The sequence below is a fragment of the Protopterus annectens genome, chromosome 2.part2, assembly GCF_019279795.1.
Source record: "Protopterus annectens isolate FY-2018-M chromosome 2.part2, PAN1.0, whole genome shotgun sequence".
Classification (NCBI taxonomy): Eukaryota; Metazoa; Chordata; order Ceratodontiformes; family Protopteridae; genus Protopterus; species Protopterus annectens.
Genome location: NC_056730.1, coordinates 685,686,628 through 685,711,627, shown reverse-complemented (window position 1 = coordinate 685,711,627; position 25,000 = coordinate 685,686,628). Strand labels below are relative to the sequence as shown.

Sequence of the window (25,000 nt, the reverse complement as noted above, 5' to 3'; positions counted from 1 at the left end):
CAGCCCCCCCCGCATGAGGGGTGCAACGGGGCTTCTTCCCCTGCAAAAACATTACCTGTAGACTTTCAACAGTGAAACTTCCGGTGTTCGAATATCAATTCTGTATTACCATTTTTGAAACTTTAAAACAAAAACAAAATACGACCCAGAGACACTGTCTTAAGCACTTTCGTTTGTTTAATCCAGAACTTATTCAGAAACAGTGCAGTCACTCAGCTTACATCAATAAATATTATCACCAATTAACCAGTGCAACTAATTAGCCATTCATACTCTTTCAGTCATAGAATTCAAACTTGCCTACTTGTATATTTAAGCATACAATGCATTTAAAAACAAAAATAACTATTTACATAAGTAAATAAACCATCAAGTCTTACAATATAAATGTATATGTGTCTATGTATAGTAATAGTAAAATATAAATAATTTCTGATGAAGTCCAACAACATTGTAGGACGAAAAGCGTGTTTTATTTAACGTTTAAAATAAATCAGCAGTTTCTAGTGGTATCGGCTTTTTGGCGTTTTTGTAATGGTTTGTTTTCTGTTTTTGGTTATTTAAAATATAAATACCATTTAACTATTTTTGAACTTTAAAGGCATTTTATGGAAATCTCATTAATGCCTGGCATTACATCAGCTTTTAAAATAACTTGCCATTTGAGTTCTAAAACTTCAAGATAAGCATTAAATCTGTCTGTGAATCTTCCTGTGTTTACTTTCTCAGCTACTAAAAATTGAAATGTTTCGGAAACTGTGGTCATTTGTTATTACCAGTCTCGGCAAACTGGTTAGCTATATATACTAACCTGGAGATCGCACTAGAGTGAGGGAAGGTGTACATGTCCTGATCCCCACTGTAGTGCAGTCTCCACTCAGAATGCCGAATTCTGACAAGTGAATGCACACTGGCATTTTCTCTTTTGTGAGTTAGGCAGTTTATAGTTCACTGATACGAACTGTTGAAAACAGTCTTTTGCACATCTGACCATTGCAGATGTGCACCTTGACATTTTAAAGGTAAACCTTTATACATCAATATATATATATATATATATATATATATATATATGTATGGGTCTATATTAGAAGCACGAAAATGCTTTTGAGTGAATACGGAAACAGCGACACATATTCATCGAATCGCATTTAAGTGATTCAATGAATATGTCATAGGGAAAGGAGATAGTTGTCCAACTTTATGGAGTTGCCCTTTCTGTCCCTATATTGCGATCCCGGAGTTGGTATATTTAGTTAGGTGGGTGTGCGGTGGGGGGCTTATGGTGTTAAATTATTTTTTTTAGTGAATGGCTGCATAGGTTTTTTCCCTAGGGAAAAATTTGCTTACGTGGTCATTGCTATTTTTAGGTTTCGTGCATTATGTGTCGGCTTTTATGTAGTCGCACATATGCACTTTCAATCTTATAATATAGACCGATATATATATATATATATATATATATATATATATATATATATATATATATATATATATATATATATATATATTCTTCTTCTTCTTCTTTTAGCTGCTCCCATTAGGGGTCACCACAGCAGATCAATGTTTCCATTTCTTCCTGTCCTCTGCATCTTGCTCTGTCACACCAAGCACCTGCATGTCCTCTCTCACCACATCCATAAACCTTATGTTAGGCCTTCCTCTTTTCCTGTTACCTGGCAGCTTCATCCTTAGCATATTTTTCCCAATATACTCTGCATCCCTCCACAGCACATGTCCAAACCAACATAGTCTTGCCTCTCTGGCTTTGCCTCCAAACCTTCCAACCTGGGCTGACCCTCTAATATACTTATTCCTAATCCTGCTCACCCTCGTCACACCCAGTGCAAATCTTAACATCTTCAATTCTGCCACGTCAAGCTCTGACTTCTGCCTTTTTGTCATTGCCACTGTCTCCAACCCATATAACATAGCTGGTCTCACTACCCTCTTGTAGACCTTCCCTTTCTCTCTTACTGGTACTCGTCTGTTACAAATCACTCCTGACACTCTTCTCCACCCACTCCTATATATATAATATATATATAAAAAATCAAAACTCCCAAATGTCATTGTCTCGGAGTTAGTACTTATAATCAAACAGTAGTCTGTTTTGCATGGTCCAAGGTTTTACCTCAAAGCATGCATATTAGGGTGTCAGTGTTTTTTTCCCACCTTTTACAGTCTTTTACTTTTACTGTTTTTACTGAAGTTTATATTAATTTCAATAGATTTCTCTCTCTCTCTCTCTCTGTCTGTCTCTCTCTCTGTCTCTCTCTTTGTCTCTCTCTTTCTCTTTATCTACATACATGCAAACACATACACATGCACATTTTATTAAAATTATTTTAAAAAGATATTACACAGTTTAACATTTTATAAATTAATATCATTACTTATTTTCTCTTTCTTCAACCCCCCCCCCCATTCAAACTATGCCTGAAGTATTTATCTTTTTATTTCTGTCATATCTCACTTTACTGTTCCATACGGTACTTTCCACCTAAATCAAATGCATGGAAAGTTATTTTGTCAACATTATCAACATTTTCATTTTTACTGTCCTTATAAATATAATTTCCTTTAATTATTTTACCCCTTCTTCTGCCACAATTCTTTATTTTTTCCAAGAACTTTCTCTCGCGTCTACATTCCACGAAGCATGTCATTGTTTCTTCTTCACTGCATATTTTCTTTCTTCATCCCATTAACTCTTAATGTAAACAGTAGTGCCGACAAAACATTTTGACAGTCTCTTCCTTTTTATATCTCTTGTTTCTGTAATCATATCTCCCTTAATTCTTCCTACGAATGTCTCCAAAAACATTTTTTTCATAGTGTCCTTATAAAACGATTTCCTTATTCTGGTTAATGTTCTTGTATGTCGCGTCATTCTGTTAATTGTTTACAATATTCTCGTATGTAGCATCATTCTGTTAATTGTTTACAATATTCTCGTATGTAGCGTCATTCTGTTAATTGTTTACAATATTCTCGTATGTAGCGTCATTCTGTTAATTGTTTACAATATTCTCGTATGTAGTGTCATTCTGTTAATTGTTTACAATGTTCTCGTATGTCTCCTTAATGCTGCTCTTTTTACTTTTCCTTTCTTTTCTTGTAAGCTTGCATTTTTCCACATCTTACATCCTACATTTTATCATTTTCTGTGTTTTTGGTAATATCTATATACTCACACCCAAGTACAAATGTTCTCTTTGCCCCTATGCCATTTGACCGTCAGCCACCCATGTCAAATTTGTTCATTCATTCCTCATCACCAGATATCGACATCCAATCCACCATGAGGGGTGGTATGTGGGGTTTTTTTGTTTAATAGTTTTCCCTGACTTTATTGCATGCACCAGGCCAAGTGTATGGGGAGGAATTGCAATGGGAAGATCTCAGAGGTCATCCCTTCATTTCTGCAGGGGGCATTATCCCCTAGTGTCCCTATCCCCCTACCCAAGGCATGACAAGTGAGCTTCCCAGTCTCTAGCAGGAAGTTAACACAAAATTTGCACAAGCCCCACCATCCTACTTGGGGAGGAGAGTGAGCATTCCTCTCTCTCCCTGCTTGGCTCCCCTAGTGCCTGAACTGGTATTCAAACCACTGTCATCCATGTAATAGTTAGGACTCCATCCCCTGTACCAGGCAACACATATGTACCAAACTTAAAAACTGGATTTATCATACTTAATTCCCATTTCCCTTTAATATTATGTAACATTTTTCCCTTTATTGGGTTTAACCATGCCCCTCATATCACAGAAAAGTACACCTCTAATAATCTCTTTTCAAACTGATTTGGAAGCATATACATTCTTCCTAAATAATTCAGCTGTCCTAACATGACCGAATGCATTAAATAAGCTTACTTATTAAAATATAACTCGTACATTTTCCAAACATGCATTATTTCTTGCAACTCCTACAATGACATTGTCTTTTCTCTACTTCTGTATAGCCAGATTTTATGCCTAATAGTTTGCTTTCATTTTAAAATACACTCGCCCACCTTAACTATTTCTCCATACCATGTGCTTTTCTGCTTACTTATTTTAATCCTACTTTCCCAGTCTTCTCAGTCTTCTCTCCCATTCCATCATGACTTCATTCATCCACACGTTATTTTCACTATTAATACCAAATTGGCTGTGTAGCTCAATAGCAGCTAGGTGGGGGCAAGAGGGGAAGTCCGCCCTGGGTGGCACTTTAGGGACTGCCACCTTTAATACTTTTAATTAAAAAAAAAGAAAACAAACTGTATAAGGGCGTTCTTCTTTAAGGAACAATCCTGTAGCATCACATCTATGTGTGTGTGTTGTTCTTCTTGTCCATGTGCAATTTACAGTTAGGTATACCTGGTGGCTAGTGTTACTCAGGCTCAAACCCTGCACCTTAGGTACAAGGAGCAGGAGCCTGAATTGTCTACCCATGCCACCGCTTGTGATTCAAGCTCTCGACTGTCCAGATTTTCACAGAATGTCTGGAATGTTTGGCTCATACTTTAGGTCTGTTCCTCTTAAAAGTTGTGGTTTTCTGACAAATCAGTGAGACCCGAATTCAGTAAATTATGATAGCCATTTAAGTTTCAGTCTTCCTATCTTTCAGGAAATGCATGATAACACAAAACGTTTATTCTAGCAACCTTCTAAGAATATACAAGAAATGTTTAAAGTGTGTCCCTGGTTTTGGGATATTTGCCCCCCCCCCCAATAAATTTTGGCTTTTTCCAGATTTCTTGTGCTGCAAAGTTGAGAGATTTAGTTGAGGAGCTGAGGGTTTCAGGGAAAGACAACTTTAGTGCTGCGTATGCTAAGTCTGTTTGCATTGTTAGTAGCACAACAGGTAATATACTTGTTTTTGATGAAGAGGGCTGTGGGTTTTACTCCCACAGTATGTAGATGGATTAATGATGTTGTACTGTAAAGGGATTAGATGCTGCAGTCCTGTGAATGTCCTCCTTTGTTGGAGACGCCTAATAACTATGAACCTGTTATCAGTTTGCCATTCATTCCCTATTACAATATTACTAGCTTATGTTTTTTTATGTAACATAGGCAGTTTATCCTTCAAGGGCAACCGGCACTTTATTTGCAGATGAAACAATGAAATATAAAGTTGTTCAGTAGCAACAACCTTTTCATTAGTTACAGATCTTTAATGTGGAATTATTTAGATGACTTTTACTTCTGCAGAGATTGTGCATATTTACTGATATTGGTGGATTGTAATGGCAGAAGTCTGAGTAGACTTTTATGATGGAAATGTTCTGAATTGGGCAGTTTTGCCATTATTGGTTCATACATTTTGTTTCATTGCTTAATGGAAAATGTTCAAAACAATAAAGTTAAAACATGCTCTAACAAATGTGCTGTATTATACAAGGAATTTAATTTAATACAATCAGGAAGGCAAATCAAAGAACACATATATGTGTGCAAGGACCTATGATTTGCAAACAGGTCAAAGGTAAAATGTATCCTCTACTGGCCAGATGCATTTTCTTTGATTGTGGGTTTCATTGTTGTTTCAAGGACAGAGAAGTTTTAATGCCAAGTCTTTTTTTCACTGTGAGACTGTATTGCTTTGGTTACCAGATGTCTATCAGTGTTTGTGCTATAAAATTTAAGATAAGTTTTAAATTAAATCCAAATCATCATTGTATAAGTAAAGCAGTATGCACATTAAGTGTTTATCTTAAATGGGGAGAAATTGCCAAGTAATGGGACACTAGAATGCCTCCGGGGGGGGGGCATTTGACAGTGATTTTGTGAGGGGGGAAGGGCAACAAACTCAAAGACAGCCCTGGGCAGCACAGACTCTAGCTATGCCACTGCTCAATAGTAAATTAATTCTTATACTCTCCATATAATCTTATTGTCTGTCATTTTTCCATTTATTTTCTTACAATATTATTTATAATTTGTCCATACAATACTGTGATCATATGGCACACTTATTTCACTCCATACTTAATCTTTATTTTTTTCCCACCCAGTCATTTTCTAACAGTCCTATACATAAATTTTCATTTTGTATTACTTTTTCTGATGTCTCATATTCACTCATTGCTACACATATCATATAATGCCTGTCTGTACCATATGCTTTCATCACAGCATATACGACTACTTTTGCCTTTATTTTTCTTTCATGTTTTCCCAGTATTTCCTTTATTAAATATCTTTTCTTGTATGTGTTCTCCTTTAACCCATATACTCCATTTCCCACTACATTTTTTTATAACTCTTTCATATCTAGTAATCAAGATAGCGATTATTAAATTATAATCTACATTTCCAAAAGTAAACGTCTTTCAATTTTCAAATGTCTTTTCATCATTTCTTTTCCACAGTATATATCATTTTATAATACCTAAATGTATCCTCTCCTCCTGTAACCCCTTTCAAACCATTCCTTAAATACTTCTTGTAAACATGCTGTCTCTCCCCCAACTATGGAGTTAGTATATTTACAATCTTGGGGGTGCAGTAGGGCTATGCCTACCATATTTTTCTGCTAGGTTGATTTTTGATGGGTTGTATTCGGGAAGTTGTCATTTAGTGACTTAAAATGGAATCATTTCAACTGTATTACAGATAGAGCAGAGTCTTTCTTAATGCTGTGTATATAACACTGAACCTCTGACTGGCAGTTTATTCAATAATAATCACCAAAAAAATCTCACATTCTCATAAATCACAAAAGTCAATCTGTCTGTGATTAATGAGATTCTTAATATCACCTGAGATCCCTTCCCTAGGCTAACATAGTAAAAGCAAGAGATAATAGATAAATTCCATTTCCCCTTCTTTACATGCAAATCATGTGTTGTGATTTTCTAAAGCAAAACCGTGTCATAACATTGTGAAAAATCCCCAGCCAGAGATATTTGTATCTGCTTCCAAGAACCCACAATTCCCAAGATGTGTTTTATTTAATCAGTAAAAACACTCCAATGTCTTTGTACCAATTATAGAAAGTCAGTTGCACTGCAGGAAGCATGCTTGCCTTTGGTGTAGAAGGCTGTGGGTTCTATTTTCACATCCGGTTGCTTGATTGCTGGCACTGCAATCCAGTATAAGTGAGATGCTGCACTCCTATGTGTCCCATCCTTCAGATGAGATGATAAACCAAGGTCGCATCGGGAGGTGATGGTAGATGAAGAAGATCCCATAGCATGCATCAGAGAGTAGTGGCTTTTATTTTAACAACAGACAAGAACATCCCATAACATAACCAACAAAGGAAAACATATATACACAATAAAAAAACATGTCCAATACTCAGCAATATAATTTGAGATATATAAGCAAATGTTCCCAACCCTTTCTTCCACAACCATTTCCTTAGGTTTTCCAGTATCAAAACACAATCCAAAATTCTGTATTATTAGTAGGAATAACATCTTCGTTCAGGAAAACAGAGTTCTCTGCAGTCTTTTTTTGAATAGAAATTATCCATTGCCATTGCTAAAGAGTATCTTTATGGAAGAGAAAGGGTCACTCAACTCTGAGTTCAGACCAATACTCAAGTTTGGGTTTCAGTAAGAAACCAGTCAACAAACATCCATTCAATGTATTGTTTTGGACTGAGTCTTCTGGTCTTACAATTAAACATCTGCTTTGAACCAAACCCTCTTGCAGATGTACCAGAAGAGTACTGTAGATCAGGCTCTCAGTTTTCCACTTCTTATTTGTATAGACCAGAAACCTATTAGAGACATTATTTCTGAAAACTGGGACATTATATGTAGTAGCAGGGAATTAACCTCAGTATTATGAAATGCACCAACTTTCTCACACAAGAGAACAAAATCATTGCGAACCTCATTTGAACATTCAGATGCACCATTTATGATTGACAAGTCTAATGACACTGACAAACCTCCAGGCGTGTTCACATGCGGCTCATGTGTGGTTTGCTAAACTATGTTTTTCAGCATTGTAACTATGCAGTGGTTTGCCATATAATTTTTAACTGTCATAGCATCATCATAGTTTATGCAGGAGTTTGTGTTACTTGCCACAGTTTTTATGTAGGAAAGACATTGAGGAAACTGTCATGTTGCATCAAAGAACACTGTGCAGCCATAGGTAATAAAGAGACAAATAATGCTTTAGGTAAACACAGTCAAGTATGCACAGAGTTTCAGAAATTTGTATTTCTAGTTTTAGAACAGGTTGATTTATTTTCTGGAGACGTGGATACTTTACTGGAGTTTTGTGAGTTAAACTGGCAATTATTCCTCAATGAGGTTTTCCTAGAACTAAAGGAAACTATGATTATTAAGTGTGCCTTGTGGTGATTGAGGTAACCCCCTCACCGCTAAGTATTTTTTCAAACACTTTACAGGTTCACTAAAGCAATTAAGTGGTTGTTTTTAACATTTCATTACCTTTTGACTTGCCTTAGCTTAAAGGTTGAGCTGATTTAAAGTTTTTTTTTTTTCACATTTTAGTGACTGCTTACTTTGTACCAACAAATCATCATCATCATCATCATCATCATCATAATAGACTAATAATAATAATAATAACAGTAGGCCATGTGGATCGATGCTGCACCCCAGTAAACAAATAATAATAATAATAATAACAATAATAATAATAATAATAATAAGTAGAATAAGTTATGTGGAACAATGTTCTACCCCATTAAACAAATGCAAATAATATAATAATAATAATAATAATAATAATAATAATAATAATAATAATAATAATAATAAGTAGAACAAGTTATGTGGAACAATGTTCTACCCCAGTAAACAAATGCAAATAATATAATAATAATAATAATAATAATAATAATAATAGTAATAATAATGATGATTATGATAATGCATGCAAACACACAGATAGATAGACATAGATAGATAGATAGATAGATAGATAGATAGATAGACAGATAGATAGATAGATACTTGTTGTCCTCATTGCAATACATAATTAATAATATGAAATCAGTCATTTTAACTGTCCACAGCACATATACAGACAGCCTGGCAAAAGACACCTATGCATTTATATGTATATTTATATTTGTTTAGCAGGGCAGGGGACTGATCACTCTGGACCATTTCCAGAAAACCCTTCCAGCTCTGAAAATCTTTCAGTGAACTTGAAAGGTGTAACCTAACATATTCACTCCTATAGTACTATCCAGTGGCAGGCAACTCCATTATCACTTTCAGCTTTAACTTCAATTTTGTTAAGCTTCTTCAATGAAGCACCAAGCAAAATGTTAAAACAATGAAGCAAGACTAAATAAAATAATAAGAACAAATGACAAAAACATATATATGTAGTAATATGCATAAAATGTCATCTTAGTGGATGGTAAAATCAAATGTGTCACTGATAAAAATGAATGATTAATTAAACTGAATAGATTGTCATATCATGAGTAAGAAATCAACATTTCTTTCATTTAGAATCTTTTTAACCATCCCGTACAGTGAAGGTTTTCCTTTTTTCTTCTCAATGAGCTAAAGTTACAAGAAGCAAATGCTTCATAGCGGTAATGTAAAAGGATTATACCACAGTGTTTTGTGTCATTTCAGTTTCATGGCCTTTACCTTCTATATTATGAGGTACAGGGGACTTGGATTTACTTTTGATTCAGAATCTACTAGACACTTTGGTTCTGGTATCTTACTGAGAAAATAGAAACTAACATTACTGTAGACTTTTCATCATTCCAGAAAAGTAAAACCAGTGGAAGGTTATTCTAAATTATGACTAAAAAAATAAAAATTCAAAGAAGTTGATCCTGCAAATCATATTGCCCCCTTTCATTTATCTTGTTTGCTTGATGATTTTAGAAATGCAGGATACTGGATTCCTATCAGAAGTGTCAGATCTGATCTTTCAGTGTCAACATTTCAAGAACTAAACTGCAGTTCTATATATATATATATATATATATATATATATATATATATATATATATATATGTCAAATTCTGAAATATCACTGCTATACCTGCATTCACACTTTCAGTTCAACTATTCCTGCATCAGAATTATAGCCTTGGAATTTCAGAAGGTACCCACAGAATGACTATCTGTATATTCCTGTCCACAAGGCCCACAGACATTTCTTTAGATTCCTGGTAGGGAACTTCCATTGTTAATTCACAGCCCTGTATTTTGTTTTTTTTCTTCTGTGTCCACAGTCTTCTAAAGGTACATGTTATTAATTGTTGCTCACATGACAATGACACCAGTCTACATGTTTTCCAGTGTTAATGATGGTCGTATTCATGTCATCTCCATCAAGATCTTCATCTACCTGTACAAAAATCTCTACACTGCTTTCTGAACCTTATCATCACCAGAAATCACCAGAAAAATGTTTCTACAACCCTCTTAGCCAAAAATATTTTTGGGGGCTACCCTGGATGCTAGTAGTTTCTGCTTAAATTTCTTAAGTAGTGTAGAACTGATCATGGATTTTTTTCCTTGTACCTGCTTCTCAACAGAGACAGTTAACTGCAAGCATATTTTTGAAAGCATTGCGGTACAGATATTCCTCCATCCTAACGATTGTCATTAAAGGTCGCACATGGGAAAGATCCGGTACCTCAGGAAACTGCAAAATCAGGAAATCTAGCCTTTAGATTGTAACCTACTTTTTCTGTAAATTTTGGTAAAGGGTCTTCTTTGCTGGTATCAACAGATGTGTGTTAACAAGTATATGAAACACAGAATGAATAAACTGTCAAATCACAAATCACCTAGAGAACATCAGGTGCACAATCCACTAAAAACACAGTATCTCAAGGAAAGAAATCATCTGTAGCAGCAGTTGCATTTTGAAATGCAAACTACTCAAAAAGCCTTCAGCAAATTTGAATGTATTCTATTGCAAACTGATCACTTTGAGCTCATGTCTCTCTAATGAAAAATGCAATGTCTGCTTTCCATCTGTTTGAATGTCTGGTTATACAATATATCACTACGAAAGCCGTCACCAGATCAGAACCCAACAAACATACGTTTTCTAGTCGGGTTTCCCCTCTGTCCCTCCTTACTTACATTTATGAACTCCACATTCTTACAAAAGCAGCCAAAGAACAAAGTCCACTCAACAGATGACAAATGACGACAGCAAAACTCAGCAAAGACAACATTCAAATCAATATGCACTTTAGAAATCTGTTCAGCAAAATGGATTTTAATGGGCATCACTCTCATGTTAACAAGAGTTTTTCATTTTTACCTCCAGTCCTAGGTCAGACATTGTACAGAGATTCCTCAAATTATGCATAGAGATCCCAATTTCAGGATCTCTATGCAGGCTTGTCAACTTAAAGTAGATCATGGCCATACATCTAGCAAAGATAGCCTTTCAATCAGTCATGTGGTCTTGGATTCTACAGATTGTCATCAGTAATATACCAGTAAACTGGTTTACAAGTAATTAGAGTGGCAAGCTTTCTTATTTGCTTTATGAGTTGGTCCTGATAATCTGGGAGAAAAAGAAAACATTCAAGATGAATTTGATTCATCTGGCCACATAGAGTAAAAATAAAAAAAGAGAAAAATAAAAGTAAAAACTGTCTCAGACGGTCTCAGCAGAGAAATCTGAAGCTCCTATGAGTGGAAACTGGATACATCTCGACATAACAATTATATCAGAATAAGCAAAAATAAATCTATTTGCGTCTCATCTGAACCAGTAGATTCAAGTGATCTATTCAAGACCTCCTCATTGTCAGAACAAAGTACCAATGTCTTTTCAATTAGTTGAAGAAATCTCTTCCAAATGTTCATAGGTTCATAGGTAGGTGCTAGGCTATCTGCCCGAGGGCATTTATAAGCCTAGCCAAAGTGTGTCGGCTTTCGCTGCCCCATTGATTAATTAACTGATCCTCTGTCATGCAGAGCCAATGAAGTGATCCCAGGGGTGTATTTTTTGTTTCCCCCTCAACTCGTCAAGGTTTCTCTTGAAGAATGTTAGTGAGGGGCTCTGCCTGATGCAATTTGGAATTTTGTTCCAAAGCATGGGGAGTCTCTGTGACAGGAATCTATCCCTCCAGCATGTTCTATTTATTGTTGTGTTGAGGTTTAGCTCACTAGAGCATATGGCTCACAGTGACTTGGATTACTTTAGGTGGAGCATGTCCATCAATTCTGAGTTGGACATGGCTTTGTAAGTCAGGCAGAGATCACCTCTGAGTAAGCAATATGCCAGTGAGTACATCCGGAGTTTTTTCAGTCGGGCTGCATAGGACATATGTTTGAGACCAGTAATCCTCTTGGTGAGGTACTTTTGTGGTTTTTCCAGCTGTTGGAAGTGTCTTGTGATGTACATCCCAAATGGGGCATTGTACTCTATGATGGGTCTAATGAGTGATGAGTAGAGGGGCACTATAACCTCTTTATTTCTAGATGTGAACCCCTTAGTAATTAGATGGACCACATAGAAGGATTTCCTAACTACTTTGGCAATATGATTGTCAAAGGAGAGATTACTATCTACCGGGATCCCCAGATCTCTTATTACCTCTTCTGTATTAAGGGGCCTGCCACCTATGTGATAATTTGTGAGTGTTTTGTTTTTCCCAAACAGGATGACTATGCATTTTTTGGTATTTAGCTTGAGGCCATGACTTTGACACCAGGTGTCTGTCTCAGTAAGGCCCATTTGGAGGATGTCCGTGTCAGCCGGAGACTCAATTATGGCTCCCAGTTTGCAGTCATCGGCAAACTTGGTTAGCCATAGTCCTCTTGTGTTTGCCTGTACTTCTGAGAAGTATATGCTGAACAGTAGTGGTCCCAGGACTGAGCCTTGTGGGACCCACCTGTGACTGGTTTAGAGTCGGACCTGGAGCCCGCTATTCTTACCGTGTGAGTTCTGTCTGTAAGCCAGTTGGCAATGCATCTCATGACGTAGGGGTTTATGTTCAGGCTGGTGAGTTTTTCTGTAATACCTGAGTGGGGAATGGTGTCAAAAGCCTTGGCGAGGTCAAGGTAGGCTGTGTGAACCACCTTTCCCTCATCTACGGCTTTGGTGCCTGTCTTGAAGAAGTCAACCAGGTTTAGTAGGCATGATCTGCCCATAACAAAGCCAAACTGGGTCAGGTCAAGTGTTTGGAAGTTCCCAATGTCTTTGTTAATAAGTTTCATGATGATGTGCTCCATAGCCTTGCAGACCAGGCTAGTCAGGCTTATGGGGTGATAGTTACCAGGGTCAATTGTGGCCCCTCCTTTGTGGAAAGGAATAACTGTTGCTGTGCGCCATTCTATGGGCACATAGCCTGTGGAGAGGCTGAGGTTGAACAGCGTGTTTAGGTGAGGGGTTAGTTTGTTCTGTAGTTCGTGCAAGATGCAGCCTGGGACACCACCTGGTCCCATTGACGCTGTGTTTTTGGCTTTTGAAAGGGCTGTTTTCACCTGTGCATCTGTGATTTTTAGGACACTACACTTTTCCACTATTGTTGTGGGCCCTTTTGGAGGTGAGAGTGGGGTGAAGTTTGCACTGAATCTATCTGCCAGGATGTTGGCAATATCAGTAGATTCAGTATATTTTGTGATATTTTGCAATAGTTCAGTGCATATCTGCAAGTTGCCACTTAGATTCTTAACATAGCTAAAGAAGGCTTTGTGGTTATCTTTTGAATCCTTGGCTATTTTTCTTTCGAAGTTAGCCTTGGATGATTTCATGAGGGACCTCAGTTTCTTAATGATACTGATCAGGAATGTCTTTCCTTCTTGGGATTTGCTTTTTTTCTGAACTAGTTTTCTCCTTCTATTGTATAGCCTGTTTATTGCAGGGGTCCACCAAACTGGTTTCCTTCTCTTAGAGAAGTGAGTCTTGGTTTTGCTAGGGATGGCATGATGCATGCATCCTTGTAGGTGCTCATAGTGTGCATTTATAAAGGATTCTGCATCTTGGGCAGTGTTATCCTTTAGCGTGGGGGCTATGAATCTTACCACCTCTGTCTTAAGTAAGGTGAAGTTTGCTTTAGAAAAGTTTTTTACTGTGGTTTCCTTAGTTGGGTGGTGGTGGGGTGTGGACATCCAGAGTGATTAGTTTATGGTCTGATTTAACCAGTGATGGGTTGACCTCCAGTGTGGTACACCTGTCGCCCATGTTGGTGATGACCAGGTCCAATATGTTTTCACCTCTGGTAGGGGAGTTTGCCAGCTGATCCAGGGCATTTGAGTTGATGAATTCCAGGGTGCTCTGGACCTGGGAATTTGTACTCAAGTAGTTTTCCCAGTGAATGGTAGGGTAATTGAAATCGCCCAATATCAGGGTGTTTGGTAGGACCTTCATGTTTTCCAGTTTCTCCAGAAAGGTGGAGTGGTGGTCCTGGATCATGGAGAGTGATCTGTAGCAGGCCACAATTTGCATTACAGAATTGCCCGATGTTAGTTGCATATGGATGATCTCAGAGGTATCATGCTGCACCACTAACCTGGAGGTGTAGGTATCCTTGATGAATATGGATGCATCCCCTCCTTTTGTGTTTCAGTCCGTGTTCTGTGGCCGAAATGTGCGGTATGAGTTGTCACCCAGTAGTGATGGGGTGGTCTCTGGAGCCTTGAACCAGGTTTCAGTTACTACACCGATGTTGACGTTCTCCATACTGAGGAGTGCTTCGAGTGCGTGCATTTTGAGATTTAAACTCTTGGTGTTGAGTAGCATAACCCTCGGTTTTTTGTTAATTCTGCTGTTTACGGAGGTGGGTTTGACTTTTGAGCCTTGCCTAAAAAAGGCACTATGAGGGCAGCAAGAGCCTTGGCCAATATTCAAAAGCCTAGGGGTGACAGGTGCAAGCCATCTCTTGCAAAGCAACGTGGCTTGTCAAGCATGTCGTCCCAGGCTGACAGACACTGGATCCCCTTTGAATGACACCAGAACTTACCCAGTTGTTGAAATTGATCATTTTTTCCTTTTACTGAGGTATCATTCTTGGTGAGGGCAGGATACTACTCAGGGTCAGGGTCATACTAGCCTGGGCTACATGATCAGAGAGCTCTTCCATGTCTCTTTTCATGTAGTCCAGGGAGGTACATCTCAGGTCATTCACACCAACCTGAACAATGACAGAGTCATATTTGTATTTGTTCTGGAGTGACCTGAGTGCTTGTGTTATGTGTCAGATTCTGGCTCCCGACAGGCAGCTAACAGTAACCTTCTGCTTGTCCAGCCTAGTGAGTGGGACGTCAGTGTGCCTGACTATAGAGTCACCTGTTACTAATATGTTAGGTATGTTATTTCGCCGTAAGGGCTGTGATTGTACGACACACTGATTTTGTGTTTTATGTGTTGTCTGGTTTGTGACGGGAAGTGCAGGTTGTTTGGGTGTCTGCTTTGGAGGTCTCTGATGCTTTTGCAGGTTTTTATTTAGAGCTTTCGAGTATGATTTTGTGTATTTATGTGTATTGTTTGCCAGTGAAGTTTTAGTAGGTCTTTGTGCAGCTGGAGTTGTGGTGCAAATGTTAACCTTCTCCTGTTGACTATTCCAGTCTTGGGTGGAGACAGCTTAGTTTCCAGTTTGACTGTATAATTGCATCTCTCGCATATGTTAGTGTTTTTTGGTAGGAGGAGAGGGTTGTCTGTGTACATGAGGCAGTTGTAACATATGGACCACAGGCCAGCTATGTTTGTGGCAGCCAGATTTGGAATGGACGTAGCATTGTTCTGAAAACTACTAAGTGGGTCACAAGACCAAATCTGAAAACTGGGTTCAAGGAAAACACAAGAGCTACTATTGTTTATTCTATTATTAATACAAGTATTAAGTACCAATTGGAATAATATGGCTTAGCATTGCCATTGCATTTGGCAAGGGCTAATTTTGCCGTTAAACATTTGCATATATAGATATTTAAAGGATTGCAGAAGGTCAGATGGCAGTGGATTTTGCGAAAAGGATGGACATGGCTGTGATGAATACATATTTTGGTGGATTATATCTTATGTAAAAGGGCCAATCTGCATGAGATTGGAGACTGTAAAGTGGTGGCAGCGGAAAGTGTATTTAGGCAGCATAGGATAGTGGTTTGTAGGATGACATTGGTGATCAAGAAGAGGAGGATGAGTGTGAGGGCAGCACCAAGGATCAAATGGTGGAAATTGAAAAAGGGTAATTGTGAGGTGATGTTCAGGAAAGAGTTAAGACAGGCACTCAGAGCTAGTAAGAGAGATGGCTAGAAAGGTGCTTGGTGTGACATCTGAAAAGAGGAAGGAGGACAAGGAGACCTGGTGGTGGAATGAAGAAGTACAGGAGAGTATACAGAGAAAGAGGTTGATTGTCAAAGAGGTATAAGGAGATGCATGGCAAAGAGAGGTGGTGAAGGCTGTTGGACACTAAGGAGGAACAAAAGGACCTATACCGATTGGCTAGACAGAGGGACCGTGCTAGTAAAGAGTTGATAAAGGATAATGAGGGAAACATACTTTGAGGGTCTGCTGAATGAAGAGAATGAGAGGGAGAGGAGGTTGGATGATGTGCGGATAGTGAATCATGAAGTGCAGTGGATTAGCAAGGAGGAAGTAAGGATAGCTATGAAGAGGATGAAGAATGGAAAGGCTGTTGGTCCCGATGACATACCTGTGGAAGCATGGAGGTGTTTAGGTGAAATGGCAGTGGAGTTTTTAACTAGATTGTTTAATGAAATCTTGGAAAGTGAGAGGATGTCTGAGGAATGAAGAAAAAGTATTTTGGTACCAATTTTTAAGAATAAGGGTGATGTGCAGGGATTAAACTGATCAGTCACAGCATGAAGGAGGTGATGATTAGTGATCAGCAGTATGGTTTCATGCCAGGAAAGAGCACTACATATGCAATGTTTGCTCTGAGCGTGTTGATGGAGAAATACAGAGAAGGTCAGAAGGAAAGCATATGACAGGGTGCCTAGAGAGGAATTGTGGTATGGAGTGACAGATGTGTTTAAGGTGAAGGTGGGATTACATCAAGGATCAGCTTTGAGCCCTTTCTTATTTGCAATGGTGATGGGATCAGACAGGAGTCCCCGAGGACTATGATGTTTGCAGATGACATTGTGATCTGTAGTGAGAGTAGGGAACAGGTGGAGGAGACCCTGGAGAGGTGGAGATATGATCTAGAGAGAAGAGGAATGAAGACGGAATATGTGTGTGATTGAGAGGAAGGATAGAGGAATGGTGAGGATGCAAGGAGTAGAGGTGGTGAAGGTGAATGAGTTTAAGTACTTGGGATCAACAATTCAGAGTAATGGTGAGAGTACAGGCAGGATGGAGTGGGTGGAGAAGAGTGTCAAGAGTGATTTGTGACAGAGAGGGTAGTGAGACCAGCTATGTTATATGGGTTGGAGACAGTGGCATTGACGTCAGAGCTTGATGTGGTAGAGTTGAAGATGTTAAGATTTGCACTGATGGACAGGATTAAGAATAAGTATATTAGAGGGTCAACCCTGGTTGGAAGGTTTGGAGACAAAGCCTGAAGCTGCCAGGTAGCAGGAAAAGAGGAAGGCCTAACATAAGGTTTATGGATGTGGTGAGAGAGGACATGCAGGTGGTTGGTGTGGCAGAGCAAGATGCAGAGGACAGGAAGAAATGGAAACAGTTGATCTGCTGTGGTGACCCCTAACGGGAGCAGCCGAAAGAAGAAGAAGTAGAAAGGATTTACTAAGTGGATCCATAATAAGTGTCTAAGTATTCGCAAACTAATTTTTATAGGTTGTTGGTTGGTCTGTAATAGTACTCATTATCAATAAGGAAGTTTTTTTCAAGGTATAATTTGTACCACAATGGAACTAACAAAAATATTAACGGGTTTGTCAGCTGATAGGGAGGACTTGGGAGTCTTTGGATTGGGGAGTACATACAATAATGGGGATACCCTAGGCCCGGAATCAAGTTGTGGCTTATGTTTTGATAAACTGCAAAAGGGCATGAGGTCTCACAGGTCTCATTTCTGGCATTCCAAACTCTTTAAAGCATATATGGCCACAGGGATCACACCAAGGGGACTACGGATTAAAACACAACCATTAGTTAATGAGGCTGATGATGAGTTGAACAAACAATGGGGGGACATCCAACAATAAGCTACTATGGGTTTCGTTGAAGCCCTGGCTAAATTCCACGACAGAGTCATTGACCAACAAATTGTAGAAGTCACCAAGTTGTGTTCTGAAGCACAGACATATGAAGGACAGCCCTTCTTTATTACTAATATGAATAAATTAGCCAAAGACCTATCCGGTCTTGAAGAACAATTAAAAACCAGGAAGATCAAAAAATTTCAAAGGGACCAAACGGATTATCAGCTTGGTAACCCTTTCAGTATTAGCAAACAGGTCAGATTTCAACAAGCACAAACTCGAACTCCCAAAAGAAAATGGCCAAGGTCGATATTGAAAAAGTGACCTATTGACACAGGGTCATCTAATGATGATTTGTCTTCATACACAGATACAGACATGCAACAAACACCAAACTCACCAACTCCTAAGAGGGCATACAGTTCGGCCCCTTTAGGCCCAAATACAAAAGAGCAGGCAGAAAACATGCCAGAAATAAACAACATAGATGGTCTTTTGAAACTAATAACACAAAAATACCCCAAGATGTCAATGTTCTGAATATATCTGATGAGATTTTGTCCACCACACAAACTGAACTTTTGAATAAAGGCTTAAATTGTATTCCTGGCTTCTTGGTTACTGAAGATCTTTTAGCACAAGATGTAATGTCATTTTATAGACTTATAAACCTTAGATTGCATTTTGAGGACTCTACTGACCAGAAGCATCAAAAACTGCCTTCCAGTTTATAGCCTGCTACAGACCACCAAACCCAGGAACCCCAAACATAGACTGGGAGCATTACCCAACACCCTACCAAAGGTTCCTAGAATTTATAAACTCAAATGCTATGGAACAACTTGTTACCACTCCCACAAGAGGGGGAAACATACTGGACCTAATCATCACCAACATGGGGACTCTATGCTCCAGACCAGAAGTGTATCCCTCACTGGTAAGATCAGACCATAAACTAATCTCACTGGATATTCCCTGCCCAGAAAACCACAGTGAAAAACTTTCACACCTCAAAACTGAGGTGGAACACCTTCAGGAATGCATGGATCATGCAATCCCAAATAAAACCAAGACCCAATCCTCCAAAGACCCCAGCCATAAACAAACTATACAAGAGAAGGAGGAAGCTACTACATGATAGAGCAAAATCCCAAAAAGGGAAGGCATCTCTGATCAGTACTAGCAAAAAACTATGGGCACTCATAAAAAAAATTGCACAGGACACTAAGGATAATCACAAGGCTTTCTTTAGTTATGTTAGGAACCTAGGTGGGAATTCCCAGATATACTCAGAATTAGTCCAAAATGACAAAAAATACACCGAACCCACAGACATTGCCAACATCCTAGCTGACAGGTTCAGCGATGAACTCCAAGAAGAGCTAAACCAGCCTTACTACAGGATATGTGCCCAAAGAGTGGTCCCTCTCCATAAAGAAGCTTGGTCTGCAAAGCTATGGAAAGGATCATCATGGACCTCATAAATAAAGATATTGGGGACCTACAGACACTGGATTCTAGATCCTGCCTCTTAAACCTGGTTGATTTCTTTGAAACAGTCACCAAGGCCATTGAGGGAAGGTGGTCCACACAGCCTACCTCGGGCATTATAGATAAGTTCACCACCCTATGTCACTATCAGACTCCAAACCGCTCAGTCCGAGGTACAGGCCAGACTCTCCAGCTGACACAAGCACTCATAGAAACAGACAACTGGTGCCAGAGCCGGTGGTAATCCATTAAGTACAGAAGAAATAATTACTGCAGCCAGCACTGAAATAAATAGGACATGCTGGAGGGACAGATTAACCAGTCCAGGTTAGGCAGAGTTGTGTCACTGTTAGACAGAGGCACAGTATACTAACCCTAGGGCAGATAGCCTAGTATGAACCTATGAACCTATGGTGTGGATAATGAATTAATTTATCATAAATCTAGGTATATGCCTCCCATGAATCCCATAGTACACCAATTTCAAAGTAGTGTTCTCAAAGATCTACACTATCACAAGGGTGAATTTACTTAAAAACGAAACTATCTCTCAAAGATCGAAAGAGATGCACTATTTGAATGACAGAACAACAAGGACATTGTCATTCTTTCTGCTGATAAAGCTGGGGCCGTAGTGGTAATGAATTGGCTTCAATACGATGTAGAAGCAAAAAGACAACTTCAGGACAGGCAGTATTATCTTGAGATGCCCCTGGACCCCACCTTTAAGTTTAAAAAACAGATAGATGAATTTCTATTTTCAGCTAAGGAAGAAGGTATCATTAGTGACAAAGTCATGCAACGTCTTACCATTAAAGATCCCATGAGCCAGTACATATATTTTTTGCCCAAAATACACAAGGATCCTGTTAAACTGCCTGGGAGACCAATTGTGTCTGGGAAAGGCTCTATTACTGAGTCATTGTCATTATTTCTTACTAAACAACTTAAACCTTTATTGAGGTGGGTCAGGTCATGTATACAAGACACTAATGAATTTCGCAAAATCATCTCAGACACCCAACTTGAACCCAAATGGTTGATGTGCACACTAGATGTCAGTGCCCTTTATACTAACATTCCTCATGCAGCTGGCTTAGAGGCCCTTGAATACTGGTTAAATAAATCAGAATTGTATCAACCAGGATTCCATACCTTTTTATTAGGCCTGACAGAGCATGTCCTAACCAACAATATCTTTTTCTATCAGGGCACCTGCTACTGGCAAATTAAGAGGACGGCTGCGGGGGCATCTTTTGCCCCCATTTATGCTGACCTTTTTATGGCCTTTATTGAGGAACAGCTTATCTACGATGCTGGCCATAATTTGTACCTGACAGAGATTGACATATGGAGGTGTTATTTGGATGATTGCTGGCTGGTATGGAGGTCGGATGCGGAATATTTGTTTGAATTCATTGAATATTTAAATGGAAATAAATGGGGTTTTCACTTCATGGTTAACTTTGACGTAAACACAATCACTTTTCTTGATGTTTCTATTTTTAGGAAATCAGATCACACTTTATGTACTGAAGTTTTCCAGAAGTATCCACAATACAACACCCTCCTCCATGCACCCAGCTTTCATCCACCTCATATAACCAAAAATATCCCCAAATCCCAGTACATTAGAATGAGATGTATTTGTTCCAAGGATTCTACTTTTCAGCAATACAGACAGGATCTGACTCGCAGATTCAGAGATAGGGGCTATCAGATGGGACATGTCCTACAGGCCAGCAACTGGGCCAATACACTCAAAAGAGAAGACCTTTTGGAATATAAACAACATGAGCAGCACAGGCTGTCACCTATCAAGTTAGTGACTACTTATGGTAGGAATTCCGATTTGTTAATCAATAGTGTACAGACACTGGAATATTCTACAGAGTGATCACAACCTAACAAATGTTCTATCAGACAGATGCTATTTTTCATTCCGTAAGGGCAGAAATCTAGCTTCACACTTCAACCATTATAAACATTCACATTCCAGAACATCCTCTCAAGAAGTACAAACTACATTAATTGGTGAGGTGCTCACAGGATGCTACCCATGTGGTCATTGCACTCATTGCAACAAAGTTTTTAAGTCCAAACAATTTACAAGTAAGAACTGTGGCACAGTTTACGACATCAACTTTTTTGCCAATTGCAGTAGCGAATGGCTGATCTATTTAGCTACATGCAGCTGTGACGCCTTTTACATGGGTCAAACTTCACAGCCACTTAGACTGAGAATTTCTGAACACACTAGTGACATGAGGAATAAAAAAACAAGTAGTACTTTATTTAAACATTCCACAAACCATTTATCTGCCAAGTTCAGTTTCATGGTCATAGACATTATAAAAGGGAATAAATCCAACAAAGCAGAATGGCATTCCATTCTTGATACAAAAAAAAAGAAGTGGATTGTCAAACTGGGTGGTTTATTCCCACCTGGATTAAATGAACAATTTTGATTACCCAATCACAGGTTTGACTCAATTAAAATACATCTATAAAAGATCATTTTCAATGAACTTTAGTCACACTGAGGAAGGCTGTGGTGTATACCAGCCGAAACCGGTTTGTTTTTTCATTGAATAAATATTATTTCAGTCTCACAGTTTGCTGGCTCATCTTTTGGGTTTTGCAGTTGTAACATTGCCTCAGGATACCCAGATTCACCAACTGGACTGGAGAGTGCACCTGAAGTTGCCCTTTGGTCATGCCTGAATGGTAGGGTGAGCTGCTTAGTCGCATGGTTTGTGAGCGGTGAATAAAGAGCCTTGCCCTGATGGACAATCAGTGTCAGGGTATATTAGTGCTTGCTATTAGGTCTGAGCAAGTGCTGGGCTGTAAAATGCTTTTTGAGTGCTTAGGTTGAGAGTTAGACTAGTTTCAAGGGAAAACTGTAGTAGAGCCAGAAATAATTTAACTATAGCTAACCGGCACTGCCCAGTGTACAAAACCGTGCAAATGTGTTTTTTATAGTAGGGAAATGAAAGAGATAGAAATTAGCCCAAAATGGCCAATAAACTACTAACTTCTGGGCTGGAACCACTCCTCCAGGGACAGATAGGTTGCTCAAGGCTCCCCTCTCTCACAGGTGAACAGAGAAACTTCCTTCTATCCAAGTAAGGCATGGGCAACTCAGAAACTAGTATCACAGCCCTGAATTCTGCACTAACCTGAAAACTGGACTATACTAGACTATACTGAACAAACTAGTTCTCATACCAACACTGAATCTAGATGTAAAAGAAATGTACAGATAACTGCTTGCCAGTGTCACAAGCATCTGTCTATACCAAACATTTAATATAAGGTGAAGACAATGTATTTCATCCAACTCTTAAATGTGTTGACTTAACAGCACAGAGGAACTTTGGCTGATCCTCATAAATATGCTTTTCCTGCTCGAGTTCATTGCTTTAAAAGAAGCTAAAGGGCCCAATACTAGAAAATCCTACTTCCTAAAATAGACCAGCTTTGTTGATTTGACTTCTAATTTGATACTTAACTTATTGCAGTATCAGATACCCTTGCTTAACAGTGGTCTGACATACTCTTAGGTAAACTACTCTCATCACCCATTTATTGGCACTTACCTTCTGAGCCACATACCATGTGTAAAACTGAGATGAAGCACAAGAACCTAAAAGAAATTTAAAAATTACCTGCCACTGTTAATGCTTTCTCTGTCCAGAGCCACGTATTCATTGATAAGTGGAATAAAAGGGGTTCTCCCTTCTTAGATGATCAGTGAGACAATCTGTCAGCTATGATTAGAACACTCTTGAATAACAATATTTTCAAAATATCTCTTACAGTGCACAACAGGGTTTTATCAAATCTGTAAGATGACTGGTTAGAATGTACTGAATTTCTAAAGTATATATTTTTATGCAATTTACCTAGATTTTCTATAATGTTAAATAATGTTTAACATGTATATTTTTATATGATGACAATTTTAAACCGAGTTGTTTAATGGACTTAAATTTGAAATATTCCTTTTAGCTATATGTGACTTTGCACTTATACTTTCATTTATCTCTGTATCAGCTGTGCTTGATAATGATTTGGAACAATTAATTTGCTTGTCACTTAGTTATCTATCATTCATTCAGGCAAGCATCTAAATAAATTCTTGTTTTACATTACTCATTTCTGCTGTTTTCTTGCAGTTATCCGAGGGATATGTGATGACTACAATTTGAATTTCTATGCCTTTTATGGCTGTATTGGATTATGGAACAGTTTTTTTCTTACACTCTATGCTCTTTTCAACTTCAGTCTATTGATGAAGCTGTTTAAAAGGTAAAGAGAATTTGAAACAAAATTAATTGGTTTATCACGTTAGTTGATTTCTTTACATATACGTTTTTGTATTTTTGCAGATCAACAGAAGAAATCATAGCACTTTTTATTTCGATAACTTTTGTAGTCGATGCAGTAAAGGGAATTATTAAAAGTAAGTATGCAAATACTTCTACATCTTTCTAACATAAACGCTATATGAATATAACTTACTCATGTGAGACTTCATTCAAGCTCTCCAAATTTACTAGACATAAGCAGGTCATGATACAAATAAGGAAGTTTTAATCTTTTTCTGACAATGCAATTTTGTTAGCACCTACAGAATTATTTGTCTCTTGTTAGCTATAGACAACTATCTGTAGCTCTGGGACTGCTTGTTGACTGTCTATGCAGTACTTTTATTGATATATGCCAGTCTTGATCTGAAGTAGGCCTTGTGGCCTTCATTTCCAAAGTGCTCTCTTTTCAGTTTTACAGTGTGAACTAACTAGTCCTCACATTTACCAGTACTTTTCTAAATATATAGATGTCTCTATCAGCATCCTGTCCTGTCTGAATTGAAGTTATTTACTGTACTTAATGGATACTATTTGCTTCAGCACATCATTCCACTGTCTAACTGTACATCCTTATTTCCTCACTACATCTTAATCATGGTTGGCCATTTAATGCAGTGATGCTGGGACTCAAGAATTGGTGATAACACAAGGTAGTTTAGTACCATTTTCATGAGAATCCATTCTTTTTTTCCTTTCTATCTGTCTTTATTTATTTCTCTCTTTAAGGTTGATGGGGCTGTAGGCTACTATTATTCTTTCATTAGTACTGGCATTAAATGTACAGGTGCATCATGGGACTTTTCTCTTAGAAGGTGAGAATATGTTTGGAAGCATGACTGACTTCTGTATTATTACATCAGCAGCCTACGCATTATAAACTGTACCAGCGTCCAAAGAACAGTAATTGGATGTAAAACAGAAAAATAGCAGCACACATTCAAAAATATCAATGTAGAGTGGGAGAACTCACAAGTATTTCCACAAAGCAGACTGGGTGATCAGAACAGGTATTCATGAAAGGGCATGTATCTTACCTGTGACTACTTTCTAATGATCTCTGGCTTATTACTATTTGTATTTGAA

General features: G+C 38.3%; 1 protein-coding gene across 3 annotated transcripts in view; it reads left to right on the top strand.

Moving 5' to 3' along the window:
• Positions 1–25,000, top strand: part of SLC4A11 (solute carrier family 4 member 11) — a 1,277,001-nt gene that overhangs the window by 1,078,383 nt on the left and 173,618 nt on the right. For all 3 annotated transcript variants that reach the window (XM_044064085.1, XM_044064086.1, XM_044064087.1), the window contains exons 12-13: positions 23,723–23,855; positions 23,936–24,009. In XM_044064085.1, coding sequence (XP_043920020.1) covers positions 23,723–23,855; positions 23,936–24,009 — 207 coding nt within the window. The remainder of the gene's footprint in view (positions 1–23,722; positions 23,856–23,935; positions 24,010–25,000) is intronic.